Source organism: Zingiber officinale, chromosome 8B (genome assembly GCF_018446385.1).
Source record: "Zingiber officinale cultivar Zhangliang chromosome 8B, Zo_v1.1, whole genome shotgun sequence".
Lineage (NCBI taxonomy): Eukaryota > Viridiplantae > Streptophyta > Magnoliopsida > Zingiberales > Zingiberaceae > Zingiber > Zingiber officinale.
Window position 1 is genome coordinate 62,582,912 of NC_056001.1, and position 14,140 is coordinate 62,597,051.

Consider the following 14,140-nt stretch of genomic DNA (forward strand, 5'->3'; position numbering starts at 1 on the left):
TTTATTTACCATCACTACCCTAATTTACAGTAAAAAAATCAATACATATATGTCTGAATCTTTAAATGTGTGTTTCTACTAATTTCCCTCTTGCAAGAAGTTTGTCCTTCTCGGCTGACATTCTTAACTTAATTTGTCATTGGTCTCCTCTAGCAACTCTTACGTCATTATGCCATAAACCTAACTGGTCTATTGCAATCCCGCCAACCAGCACGAGCAGTAATGACAAGCGCAGGATTCATATTTCTTTCAAGTTTATAATACCACGCAGAGGGATGGAGAGAGAGAGACGGTGAGAAGAGGTGCATCCGAACCACAAAATATTTTTCAATTCTAATTTCGGCTTGGATGCTCGGAAAATTATGTTTGAAAAAGGCGGTTGTCAAGTTAGCCAGAGGGGTAATTTAAGAACTGATTGTGGTAAACTGTACTTTTTAGTAAATACAAAATGATGATGTATCTTTTGATAAATATATTAAATTTAGTATGCCTAATAGTAAATTATCGAATTATAAATCTAACAAATTTAAAAAATGAAGGTGGGATGTCATCAAATGTGACGAAATAGATTATTGATACAAATGACTTTAGTTACTAACTTTGCACGAAATAGATTATTGATACAAATGACTTTAGTTACTAACTTTGCACGCTACCGCTATATATATACTATATATATATATATATATATATATATATATATATATATATAGCTGGCATGCTGCCGATACCAGCTATATATGTATAATTTTATTGACAATGCTGACTTGAATACTAAAAAAGTATCGTATGAATGACAATTGTTATTGACCCCAAGAAAGTCATCCTTATTTGTTTGCTCTAAAAAATATTATCAACTCAGTTTTGCGTGGCTCACGTATATTTTTTGTTATTGAAAAAACATTTCTTACTGTTTGTAATACGTCACTTTTTGGCTCTTCTTTCATAAATATAGGATAAAGAAAATTAATATTGATAGCGAAATTGGAACGGCGAGGCACGTTCCATGGGGAAGGGAAAAAACACTTCCCCTTTTGCTTTCCCGTAGAGAAAACTCCGATCTCCTCTATCATTATTTCTTACTCTTCAGCAAAATTGCAGCTGGAAACATAATCTACTCTATCATTCAGCTCTACTTCTCCAGCAAAAATGGCCGATATCATTTCAGGCATCTCCTCTATCTTCACTTGTCTCAAGGATTGCTGTTTCCAATCTTGCAACTACATCGTCTCATTTGAGGGGGCCATCTCGTCTTTGATCGCAGAGCTCGACCAACTCAAGAGCAAAAGCATGGATATTAAGAGGCAAGTCGAGGCGGCCCAAAGGGATGAGCTCAATGTAAAGCAAGAAGTCCTCGGCTGGCTTAAATCTGTCGAAGACCTCTCTTCGGAGGCTGAAAACATAAATGCCGCGTACCGCCGGAAGTTCAAGTGTCTCTGCAACTTTCCTATCAATGTGTGCTCCAGCTACCCCCTCAGAACCAGAGCTGAGGCGGCGCTCACGGCGGCGGCCGATCTTAAGAAGAAGGCCGGAGAGTTCGCCGACGTGGCTGATGACCTGGATATCGATCGCGTTCTTGAGGTGCCGAATCCTAAAGTCATCGGCATGGATACAGCCTTGGAGGAACTGCAAGGCCATGCAAGAGATGACGACGTCATCATCATTGGGATTCACGGCATGGGCGGCGTCGGCAAGACGGCACTTTTGAGAAGATTCAACAATGATTTCGCAGAGAAGGCATTGGACAATCTGGATGTCGTCATCTACCTCGACTTACCGACGGAGTACCAAGTGGAGGAGCTCCAGAAGCCCCTCTTCTGTCAATTGAAACTCACATGGCAAGACGAGGCAACGCAGAGGGACAGAGCCGGCCGCCTTTTCCGCGTGCTGAGCAAGATGAGATTTTTACTGTTGCTGGATAACGTATGGGAGCCCTTGAACTGTCAGGTCGTGGGAATTCCACTTCCCCAGCCGCCGTCCAAGAGCAAGATCGTGTTCGCCACCCGCATGGAGGATGTCTGCAGCCGCATGGGCGCCGAGAAGACGATCAAACTAGAATGCTTGTCGAGTGAGGAGGCTTGGGATCTCTTCAGATTCAACGCAAAGCTGAATCTCGCCACCACCGACGCATCGATACTGGATCTGGCGAGAGCTTTGGCCCGACAGTGCGCCGGCTTACCGGCGGCGCTCATCTCTGTGGCGCATGCAATGGCGAGCAAAAGGACGTTCGCGGAGTGGAGGCATGTGCTGGCCATCATGAAGGAGGCTCCGTTCCAGCTTCCAGGAATGGAGGAGCATGTCTATCATCCACTTAAACTCTCCTACGACCGTCTGAGCGACACATTGCGAACGTGCGCGTCCAACTTCGCTCTGGTGCAGGAAGGACGGTTGCTGAGCAAACAATACGTTACGGATCTCTGGATCGGCCAAGGTTTCATCAACGACTTCGAGAAATCATCAGATACTTCAGACAAAGCATCATATCTGCTCGGAATGCTACTCGCGGCGTCTCTGATACAAAGATTCGACGACAAGTACTTCAAAATGCACCCTATGGTTCGCTCCATGATATTGTGGATGGAATGCGATTGCGGGAAGAAGGAGAGCAAATGGCTGAAAAGAGATGGACATGGTCTTGCAGAAGCACCTGGAGCAGAGAAGTGGAGAGTCGCCGAGAGGATATCTTTGGGCTGGAACAACATAGCTCTTCTTCCTGACAAGCCTCTGTGCCTCGATTTGATCTACTTGAATCTCCGAAAAAATCCTCCTCTCAGGAACATACCCAACAAGTTTTTCTCCCACATGCCTTGTCTCAGAATCCTTGATCTTCAGCAGACATCCATAGAAGAGCTTCCATCGGGGATTGGCAATCTTTCCCAACTCCAATTGCTTGATTTATCCTTTACTAGGATTGCGTCTCTGCCAAGGGAGATTCAAGATCTGGTGAATCTCAGATATTTGGCGATGTTATCAGCTACACAGTTGAGAAGTATTCCTGGCGCTGTCATACCTTGTCTTCAGCAACTGCAATGGCTGGATATATACAGCAGTTATAGTGGGTGGAGGGTAGCGGGAGCCCTGCAATCGGATGGAGAGGGGATACTTCTCGACGAGTTAGAAAGCTTGAAGAAATTGAAGGTTCTTGGCATCACCATAAGCTCGGAAACTGCTCTTCGAAGACTCTCCGAGTTGCAAAGGCTCGCAGCCACTGTGCATTGGCTCCAGATCGAAGGCTGTGGAACCTTGGCGCGTCTCGACATTCCATCTACTTATTGTTTTGGAGAAAACATGAAGAATTTGAAACAGATCCGACTCCAAGCGATGCCTGATCTTGAAGAGGTAATCATTGGTGGTGATCTTCATGCGCGCAATGCTCTATCATGCCTTAACTTCCTTTATCTCTCGGCTCTCCCAAAAGCTAAGATTATATGGAAGAACAGGTGTTTAGCGAATCTATGTGGGCTGGACATTCAAGATTGCAATGTAATTGATCGGCTACTGAAGTTGGAAGACAATGCAGCTAATTCTGCGGAGACTATTACAATCTTCCCTAGACTAACAAAAATTGTGCTTCGAAAGTTACCAGAGTTGGAGAGTTTGAGTGACGGAGATCGAGTAATAGCATTCCCTTCCCTGAAGACCATGGAAGTGAGGAATTGTCCCAAGCTAAAGAAGCTGACATTGGTTGCTGAAAACCTGAGAGAGATCCAATGTGACAAAGAATGGTGGGATAAGCTAGATTGGTCAGATGAAAGAACATTGTCCTTCCAGGAACTCTTCAAACAAGCGGATTGAAGAATAGTTGTCTAGATTGGTGAGTTTTTTTTTTTTTTTTGCTGGTTGCAGGGTTCTTTTGAGATAACACTTGCTAATAGAATCTATCACAATCTCTGAATTACACAAGTTTTCTAGAAAGTTCATTACAGTTCATTGTGCAGTATGACAGTATGTCGCGGTGATGTCTAGCTTTTGATCATTGCAGTTTTCTCTCAAAGTTCTTGAAGACGATCCCTTTCTTATTGCTTTGAAGCACTTTTGGTTTTGATGGTTTGCGTGTGCTGGGAAGATACAAATTATTTTCTAGAAAGTTAATTATAGGAATAAACTTTGCACTATGATGCTGGACATTCCAAAAACTCGAGCAGCGGAAGTTTCTTGTATTCCGATTCTTTCAAGCTTCTATATGGGCTCGATGTTGTGTTGTTTAGTTAATGTGGTTTCAGTTTTTTCAGTTTAACATTGTGAAAGCCTATTTGTATCTGACTATTCTTCACATTGAGTGATGAAGTTCTTAAAAGTGAATTTTTCTTGATTCATGAATACCATATAGATTCCGAACAATTCTAAACTGGATCATATCATTGATGTATAGTGATTCCGAACACCAACGTAGTTGTTCTCCATAGCCCTCCGAAGAGGGAAGCTGGGTAGTACCCGACTGTGGTGTTACCGTACACCACCCACAATCTATAATCTTCGCAGTATTGAAAATTACATTCTTGAGCTCGTCGACTTGGAATTCCAACCGTTAAATATATCGATCCTCGTTTACCTTCCATACTTCTAGTGAGAATTCAAACTAAAGTTCAGTCGCCCAAGACATGGACAAGGAAGATCCTCATTTATTATTCATATTTCTAGTGAGAATTCATATTGAAGTTCCTGTTAGAGAAAATTGGAAGGGGATAAGAGGATAAGATGGACAAGTGGAATATAATAATCTTTCACATTTCTTCTTAAATCATAAAATACGTAGTCTATTTATAAACTATTTACATAACTCATTACAACTCACTAACTCCACAATTCACCCTACTAACTCAACTACTTTACCCCATTACTACCATTCATGGACACCTCATCAATCCACTAACTTAATTTTGAATAATTTTATCAACACTCCCCCTTGATTCAAAATTACTAGCACCAAGACACAATCTAAAATAAATAAACTTCTCTTGGAAGTGACTTTATCAAGATATCCGACATTTGTTCATGTGTGCTTCAGTTGTAAGATATCGCAAAATAAATAATAAATGTTATTGGACGAAAAATCTTATTGGATTTTTTCAGAATTTTTAGAAATTTTTCGGAATTTAAATGGAGTCCGTATGACTCATTTAGGGGGGATAGATTCGGGGTACAGTAAAAATCTATTTGGAATACTCCTTAAATAGGAGTTGATTGGGAAATAAACTTAGAGGTTAATTAACTTAACCTAAGTTTTAATTCTTAAAATTTCCAATCCTTTCTCCCCATTATCGTTGAAGCCTCTTTCTTCCCCGACAACTCCTACCCGACCCTTCTCCAGCGATTTTTTGCCTCACCGACGCCGAGCTCGCGATCGCCGGCCATTAGACATTGACATAGACGAAGGGCTTCCTCTTCCCCAATCCCGAGTCTTCTTCCTTCCTCCCTTTCTCTCGCGCGAGCAGACGACCCAATGGCGACGGAGAGACTTCTTCCACCCCGATCTCGTCGTCACGTGTACGAGGGAAGGCGTCGCCGGATCTCGACAGTACCGATCATCTCCAGCTGAGTAGGTGTCTCAGTGGCTGTTTCTTGCTGGCGATCGATAACAATCCAGCGGAGCTAGGGCATGGCAGGGTCCCGACCGATTGAGCCTCTTTCGCTTCTCCTCTTCGATCTGTGCACTGGAGGGCAAATCGGGTCATCACTAGTGGGAGTGGATCACGTGACACCATTGGAGGTGATCGATCGAGGTAAAGGCAATGTCGGGTAATGCTTTGAATTCAAGAATATTGTGTGAATTGTTTCTTTTTGTAGTGCTCTTCCTGATCTGGAATGGAGGATGCATCGGATCAAAATAGGAGTGGATTTCTCTTGAGCCGAACACAACCTTCTACACTTCTTGCGGCTGTTAGAGTCTCGGATGAAGAGGTGGAGGTTGGTTGAGGTGAGAAAGGTTCTATTTGTTAAGGATTTCAGTAAGTCTTTGCTGTACATGTTGAAATCTGGACTGACTCTTGGAAGAAGTGGTTGTGGGTATTCTTTGTAGCTTCTCGGCAATGAGTTGTAGGGTTGTTGAGCTACTGGAATTACTGCCATACTTCAAGGTCAGTGCCTTTCTAGTGTTGTACTTTGGATATTCTATTAGTATGATACTAAATTGGGTTTTCTATGGGTTGTGGGGTTTTGTTCTGCTTAGATTTATGAGTAGTGTGATGTGGTTGGATTAATTGAGATGTGGATTTATAGTTGGTTTAGGGGAGTTTTTGGGTTGGAATTTGTGGATATGATGATTGGTTGAGGTAGATTGTTATGTGATCAATCTTAGGATCATTGGATTGATATTGTGATGGTTTGGTTTGTTGATGATGATGTTAGGTTGATGTGGATTTATGATGGAGATTTGAGCTTATGATAGGTTTTGTGGTTGATATCATTATGTGGTGGGTTGGTAACTAAGAGAATAGATTTATTATTGGATTAAATGTGTTGTTTTGGGGGAGTTTTGGAGATGTATCATGTATAACCTAATTTAATTAGGTTGTATTATGATTAAGGTTAGTTGGAGGATTAATCCTTAATCATGTTTGATTAGGGTTATTCTAATTAGGTGGGGGAAGTTGCTTAGTTATTTACTTCGTATGTAATTAGCTAAATATATTATGTGATCGCAGGACTTTGATTCGAGGCGAGCGTCTTGACGTGGATTGGTTTATCTGATACGGTCGATAGATAAAGGCGGGTATTTCTTCCTTGGCTCTATGTAGATTTTTACTGAGCTTAGTGCATGGTTTTATGTGATGGTTTAGGATGCTGTACCTTATATCGTGTTCGTTTGTTGTTTTCCTGCTTGATACCGATGCTTGACCCTTGAGATGATCTATTTAATTCTTATACCGTCTGCACTTTGGTTATCTATACTCTGTGGTATTTTTACATGTAGAGTATGCATGGTAGGGGATACTTTGTTGGTGGTATTCATATGAGGTTTGTCCATTGGTATGTCGTGTATACTTTTGTCTGGTGAGATGATTGGAGTTGTGTTGATTGTATATTTGTTGTATATACACGTGTCTGATGTGTTTACTGGAGGATACATGTTGATTGTACCTATGTTCTGTGTACATGTATCTAGGGGGATTGTTGGAGATTCTTGGTTGATTATATATGTATAGTTGTATATATGTGTTTGGTGGGATATGTTGGAGGTATCATGACGATTATACCCGTGTTGTGGGGCACTCATGTGGAGTTTGAGTTTGCATGGATGATGACGGTGTTCATATCATGATTATATATATATATATATATATATATATCATGTTCATCATTCATTGCATACTGATGACTATCGTCTCTCTTGTGGTTGAGAGGGTTGTCAGTCTTTTATAGTTGTCCATTCGGCCACTATTGGAGAGTGGTAGCTTGGAGCTAGTCCTGTCGCGCTTACTCAGCCGCTTAGTGTTCTGTCAGCCTCGACCACTCTGGAGTAGTGAGTCTTGAGGGTACAGTAGTCAGAGGGCTAGAGATGTGAGTGGTCAGGGACCCTTAGCTATGTAGTTATATAACTACTTAGGATGCCGTCTGCCTCAGCTATATAGCGGTGCGTGTCTTGGAGGCTAGTACGGTTTGTCACGGACCCGAGCCTCTCGGTCGTGGTGTCTAGAGAGGTGGCGAGGGTGACCATGGAGCATGCACGTTTGATCGTGGTGCGTCTTTGGAGATATATTTGCATACGTACCTAGTAGATACTAGTTGCGTGTGTTTGTGGTATATTGCGTTTGTTTGCGATATGATTGTTGCGTATGGTTGTCATGCTGCATACATGTAATTTATTTTACATGTATTTGCGATCGTATTTATATTGCACAGGTGTCACGAGTATGGCATTGCAGATCTGGTGAGTTTATTGATCGTTGTACCGTATCGTCTCAGTTGGGTATGTGTTTATCGTCTTGTCGGTTGTAGTATATGCGGTTTGTATATGATTATGATCGTTATACCGTATGAGATAAACTAATCTTGGTAGTTTTGTTTATTATGTCGATGATCATTCTTTATTCCATCTTGAGCGTATACTTCTGATCTCCATGTTATTTATAGATCATGCACTATCCTGTCTATTACCTGCTGAGTTACCTATACTCACCGCCGCATATATGTCTTTATGTTTTCAGGTAGATGGTTGGAGTGTCGCTTGGAGTATCCTGTTTGTCGGGTCCTACGTCACATCCGAAGACCGTTTCTGGTTTTGTATATGTTTATTTGTATTTGTTGTATTTGGTGTGTTGTTGTATTCGTTGTTGTGGTTGTTGTATTAAGTCGTGCCGGCATGCATTGTATTTATTTGGTTTGTGTGGGCTTTCCTTCGTTTTTCAGCTGTGTTTTTAGACAGCCGTGTGGGATGTTTTATATATAACTGCGTGGTTGTGATTGTTTCATTCCAGCCGAGTGGGCTATGATTATAACTGCGTGGTTGTGTATATAAATATTCCAGCCACATGTGGCTGATGTATTTTGTTTGTATTGATGCTTCAGATTGTCACCGGTACAGGGGAGATGTTGTCGGATTTTTGTCTGGCAGAGACTCCTTTAGGGCGTGACAACAGTGCTCCAATATAATTTCATTATTTACAACTAAGTTTCAAATGAAGTGTAAACGAATATCAATATGCTTAGTCCTCGCATGGAAAGCTGGATTTTTTGTCATTGCAATTGTTGCCTTGTTACCACAAAAAATAATAGTTGCATCTTTTTGTTGTTGGTGAAGATGTGCAAGTAATCTTCTAACTCAAATTGCTTGACATGCTGCTGAAGTTGCTGCTACATATTCTGCTTCTGAAGACGATAAGGCTGTAGTAGCCTGCTTCTTTGAACTTCATAAAATTGCTCCTGATCCAATGTTAAAAACATTAGCTGAGGTGCTCTTTTGATCATCCACTGAACTTGCCCAATCACTATCAGTGAACTGGCAAAGATCAAATTTTGAAACTTTAGTATAATAAATTTCATAATCCACGGTTCCAGCAACATAGCGTAAAATCCTTTTAGCTGCTTCAAGATGATGCTTCGTAGGATTTTGCATAAACCTGGAGATTACACCAACAGAAAAAAATAATATCTGGTCTAATATGAGTTAAATAAATTAAACCTCCAACCAAACTTCTAAAATATCTTACATTAGCTTTTTCTGAACCATCATCCAATTGTAATTTCTCATTTATATTCATAGATGTAGTGGTTAGATTGCAATTGAATAAGTTGAACCTTTTTAGAAGATCTGTCGTATATTTTTTTTTATGAGATAAAAATCCCATTAACTCCTTTCTTCACTTCAAGACCAAGAAAATAATGCAATATTCTCATATCTGACATCTCAAATCTCTTCATCATAATAGATTTAAAATCAGCCAATAGAAAATCAGAAGAACTCATATAAATTATATCATCGACATAAAGGCACACAATAATATAATCATCTCTATCTTGTTTCTTCACATAAAGAGTGGCTTTATTTTCACTTCTTGTGAAACCATGTTGTCAAAAGTCACGCCCCAGAGGAGTCTTTGTCAGATGAAAATCTAACAGCACCTCCCCTGTACCGATGACAATCTGAATCCTGAAATACATAGCCCTCAAGGCCTCTCAATCCTTGGCCAATACGGCCGGAACATATATGATAAAATAAGTAAACATTCCACGCAGTTTAATATAAAAACTACTCCACTACAAAGAGATAAACATAACCCCCAACGGAAAACCATCGCAGCGGAAAAATATGAGCAACGTACCAAAAACTCGATATAAAATGCACGAGTGCAAGAACTACACATTACAAGCCTGTAGATCACATAACAAGGAAACCAAAGTCCGAAAATAGAAAATCAGCTCGACACAGAGTGGGGACTAGCAACTGGAACCTCCTGACGACTTCAACTTAAAATAAGAATAAATCAACAGAGTGAATTCAAGAACTCAGCGGGTATCGATCAGACATGCATAATAAAATATAACTATTAGTAATAATCATGCAGTATAGTCTCCTGAACAATAACAAATAATACAAATTAAACAACAGAAGAGATTGTAATCACCAAGACCTCCTATCCGAACATAAAAGTGTGAATCATACCAATAGGTGTAGGGTCATCAAACCAAATACATAATGTCTCATGTATGCATGTCAATCATATGCAACCACCAAAATACAGCATCCAAAATGCAGCAATCACAAACAATAAATGTAATCCATGCATATGATGTAAATGACATGATCACCCCTGACACAGTTAGCCACCTCACATGCAATAGTGAGGTCGAGTGGGTAGGGCTATGACAACTGTGCACTCTGCCATCACTACTCCTGAGTGATAGAATGGACATGATGTTATCGGAGTACATCTATCCTCCTATCCCAACTAAATGGGGGAGCTGAAGCTCTCATCTCCTTAAATCATAGTCAAGAGGAGGGATTCATGCCCGCTACTACGCTGTGTCACCACTACCCATGAGCGGATCAGCGGAGCCCTGACAGAGCAAACTGCACACACTCTGCCCGATGTACCACTAATCCATGAGTGGTTGTGTGTGCAGACCATGTAACTGGCAATGTGCTTAACTATAAAGGAGCCGACAATCGCTTAGCATGCAATCATGCAAAATGGTACATGACACTAAAATATGTAACTCTTGAAAATATCAACCTCCATATAATATGTACCAAAAGGAAAAAAACTGAGTCCATAATAATGATCTAGGTATCATAAATCTAGGTACACATACCAGGTAATAAATCTAGGTACACATGTCAAGTAATAAATCTAGGTACACATGCCAAGCAATAAATCTAGGTACACATGTCAAGTATATCTAGTAATTAGACCTGTACCCAGAAATGCATTGTATGTCACTACTTCTATGAACATAAATACACATGGCAAGAATCAAGAGGGCATAAGCATAAATATATAATAGATAACAATATGTGCATACTACGGGTATCACGTAATGACATACCAAGGCAGATATAAACATAACTATTACTATTAGCTATAACTTATTACGCATATCAGAATGACAATATCAAAAGAGATAAGTCAAGGGTACCCGCCTTTATCTGTCAGTCGTGATAGACAATCTCACGTCGAGACTCTCATCTCGAATCAAAGTCCTGTAAATCAAATGTATAATTTAGCTACTCTAACATGTATCAAATAACTATATCAAATTCCTAATTCAATTAGGAACCCCTAATTATTAATCAACCTTAATTGACCATTGATTAACTTTTTAATCAAACCCATTTGATTAAATTAGATTTAGCCAAATCTTAACCCTCTCATAATCAAATTAGACTAGGCTAAGCATGAATCAATTCATTCATCCCTATTCCACAATCAGCATTCCCATTAAGCAATTCATATTCAATTAAACATAACACCATCATCAATTTAATCAAATTAATCTCTTGTTAATTCACCTAGGCTAATATCCAATCAATTTCAACAATTCTCACCAATCAACCACTATCAAATCTCATCATAAATCCTTCTAACTCCACTAATAAATAATTATCCAATCAACTACAGATTACAAAATCTCCAACATAATCTAATACAAAATCATATCCACCAAATCCATCACAAAAATGTAACAAAAACTCCATACGTAACTTACCTTGAATCAAAGTTCCCAATCCAAATCTAAAACCTTCACACTTCACATGCCCAATGAATTTACAATCCAAGCACCCTTAAACAAAATAATCTAACATAAGAATCAAAGAGGGCAACCTTGAAAAGAAACTAAACCCATAAAGGAGCAATGATCGGATGCATATACCTCATTAGTGATCTGATGGAGCCGCTCCTTGTCAACCAGAGAACCAATCGAGGTAGAAGAGACGAGGTCAAGCTCACTGCCAAAACAAAGGTAGGTGATCAACGGGTATGTTGGAGCTCGTTCTTGGCAAGAGCACGCATAAAGGACTAGTCACAGTGAGGAAGAAAATCCACTCACTGTTAGGGCAGACGACGATAGGCGGAGGTGGGGAGAAAGAAGGGGTGACGGCGCAGCCCTCATGACTCACATGAATAAATGGATAGGCGATAGTAGCCCCTACGCAGCCGACGGTGAGTTGGCAGCGATATATCTGAGATGCCACCGAGCATAGATGCAATAAAATCGACAACGATGAGGAGTCAAGTAAGAAGATGTCAGCAGATCCGTGTCGGCGATGAGATGTGTTGCAGCGTCTCGCGGCAGAGAGGGAACAGAGTTGCCACTCTTCCTCGTGTCGGTTCCTCCCTTCTAGCAATGGCGAAGCGACCGGGATAAGTGACACAGTGGCTCAGCTTCCGTTGGGCGGCATGACGTCGGGCGGTGTCCACCGGGCAGCGCAGCATCGGGCGGCGTCAGTAGTGTTGGGCAGAGGCGACGCAACGAGAGGGGAGAGGGCAAGGGATCGGGCGAAGAAAGGGGAAAATGAGGGATATTACCTAGGTATTTAATATTTATACTTAGGTTTAAATAATCAACCTCTAAGTTAATTCTGTTGGGATGTATACTACAAGCCTAGCTTTTGTATGAACATCTATTTTTGAGATATTTTAAAATAAGAACTACTTTGGTCAAATGTTTGTATTTTATATTTATATATATGCAGTTGTCTATTTAATTTATATTGTAGATAACATGGTGTGTAGTGTCACACAGAAGATCATGTTATCAGTTCCTTATAAATTATAAATAGTAGCTCACAACCAAGATGGATTGGGACAAACCATTAGAATGATTGTAGTGTAATTTGGTATTAGTCTGTCTTGACTATAAAATTACACTAGTACACTATGTGTGTATTGAGCAAGACCATTTGAGGTTGTTTGATTTATACTGACTATATAAAAAACAGAACCTCTGTTATTATGGATGTGCATCCTCTTAATCCCTATATAATAACAAGCACGTATACTTAGTATTTATTTCTTTAACTTATCAATGGGTGAGATTTATTCGTTAAATCAATAGGCCCAATAAGTTGGGAGATAGTACCATCACCTGTTGTTGATTATAAAAGGAAACTGTGTCCTATTTGTTTAGGTTGATGATGTCCTCTTGAGGAGCTCATAAAGATTATCATGTAAATCCTGCAGGTGGAGTTAGTCCAACATGATAAAAAAGTTAAGTGGTACTACTCTTGGAGTCAGATGTTAATTAAGTGAGTTGTCAGTAACTTATTTAATTAACAGACATACGATATCTTAAATACAGGGAGATTAACGCACTCATGATAAATAGGAGCCCATATTGTAATATGGCATTGGTGCGGTAGTTCAATAATAACCTTTAGCGGTATGGGTTATTATTGATGGACTTGAGTTGGGTGTTCGGGGCGAACACGGAAAACCCAAGCCCATCAGGTGACCTAAACCAATTCCTCCTCTAGATCCATGTTGTAGCCTATATATATAAAGCCTCGCATCCACCCATCCATGACCAGGTTTGGTTTAACTTGGTTTGGTTTAACTTAACTCGGTTTGGTTTAATTTAACTTGGTTTGCTTTAACATAGTTTGTTTAGATTTTTCTAAACAAAAAATTTTGTTAATTTTTCTTTCCTTGTAACCGACGGCGAGTCTATAAAAAGAGTAGGATGTAACCCCTAAAACCTAACTTTCTTATTCTCCACAATCCCTTCTCTTCTTGTGGTTACCGCCCCCTCTCCTCCTCCTAGGGCCAGCGACACAAACCTATTCTCCTCCCCCCCTTTCCCTCTCTTCCTCCTTGCTTAGGGTCGGCGCCCTTATCCCCTCCTCCTTAGTGGCCGGCGCCCCCCTTCTCCCTTGGTGGTTGGCACCCCTTCCCATCCACTTGTGGGCGACGACTTGAAGAAACGGAAGAAGGGCAAGAAAAGCAAAAGAGGAAGAAGAAAAAGAAGAGGAAGAAGAAAAAGAAGAGGAAGAAGATTAGAAGGTGCCTCATCCTAGCGACTCTTTTGTGGCCGGTGGTTTTGGAAAAGAAGAAAAGAGGGTGGTGTTGTCTTGGTAGATCGTCACCCACATGACGTCCAAGAAGAGGAGAGGAATACGGTAGAAGATCAAGAGATCTTTAGCTACAAAGAAAGGTACAACTAGTTCTTTAATTCCGCTACGTAATTGGTTTTATTTTCTTCG

General features: G+C 40.4%; 1 protein-coding gene and 1 long non-coding RNA gene across 3 annotated transcripts; both read left to right on the forward strand.

The window, feature by feature from the left end:
- The first annotated feature begins 983 nt into the window (after positions 1-983).
- Positions 984-4,289, forward strand: LOC122017214 (disease resistance protein RPS2-like). Of its 2 annotated transcripts, none has more exons than XM_042574770.1 (2): positions 984-3,814; positions 3,939-4,289. In XM_042574770.1, the coding sequence occupies exon 1, from the start codon at positions 1,150-1,152 to the stop codon at positions 3,793-3,795; it is 2,646 nt and encodes an 881-aa protein (XP_042430704.1). In that variant the 5' UTR covers positions 984-1,149; the 3' UTR covers positions 3,796-3,814; positions 3,939-4,289. The 2 variants fall into 2 exon arrangements, with proteins under 2 accessions (XP_042430704.1, XP_042430705.1); XM_042574771.1 differs by having other exon boundaries at positions 3,983-4,287.
- Positions 4,290-5,229: 940 nt separating this feature from the next.
- Positions 5,230-6,714, forward strand: LOC122014368. The gene is made up of 4 exons (XR_006120654.1): positions 5,230-5,723; positions 5,788-5,917; positions 6,020-6,077; positions 6,645-6,714. It is a non-coding gene; the product is annotated as an uncharacterized LOC122014368 (long non-coding RNA).
- The last annotated feature ends 7,426 nt before the right edge of the window (positions 6,715-14,140 follow it).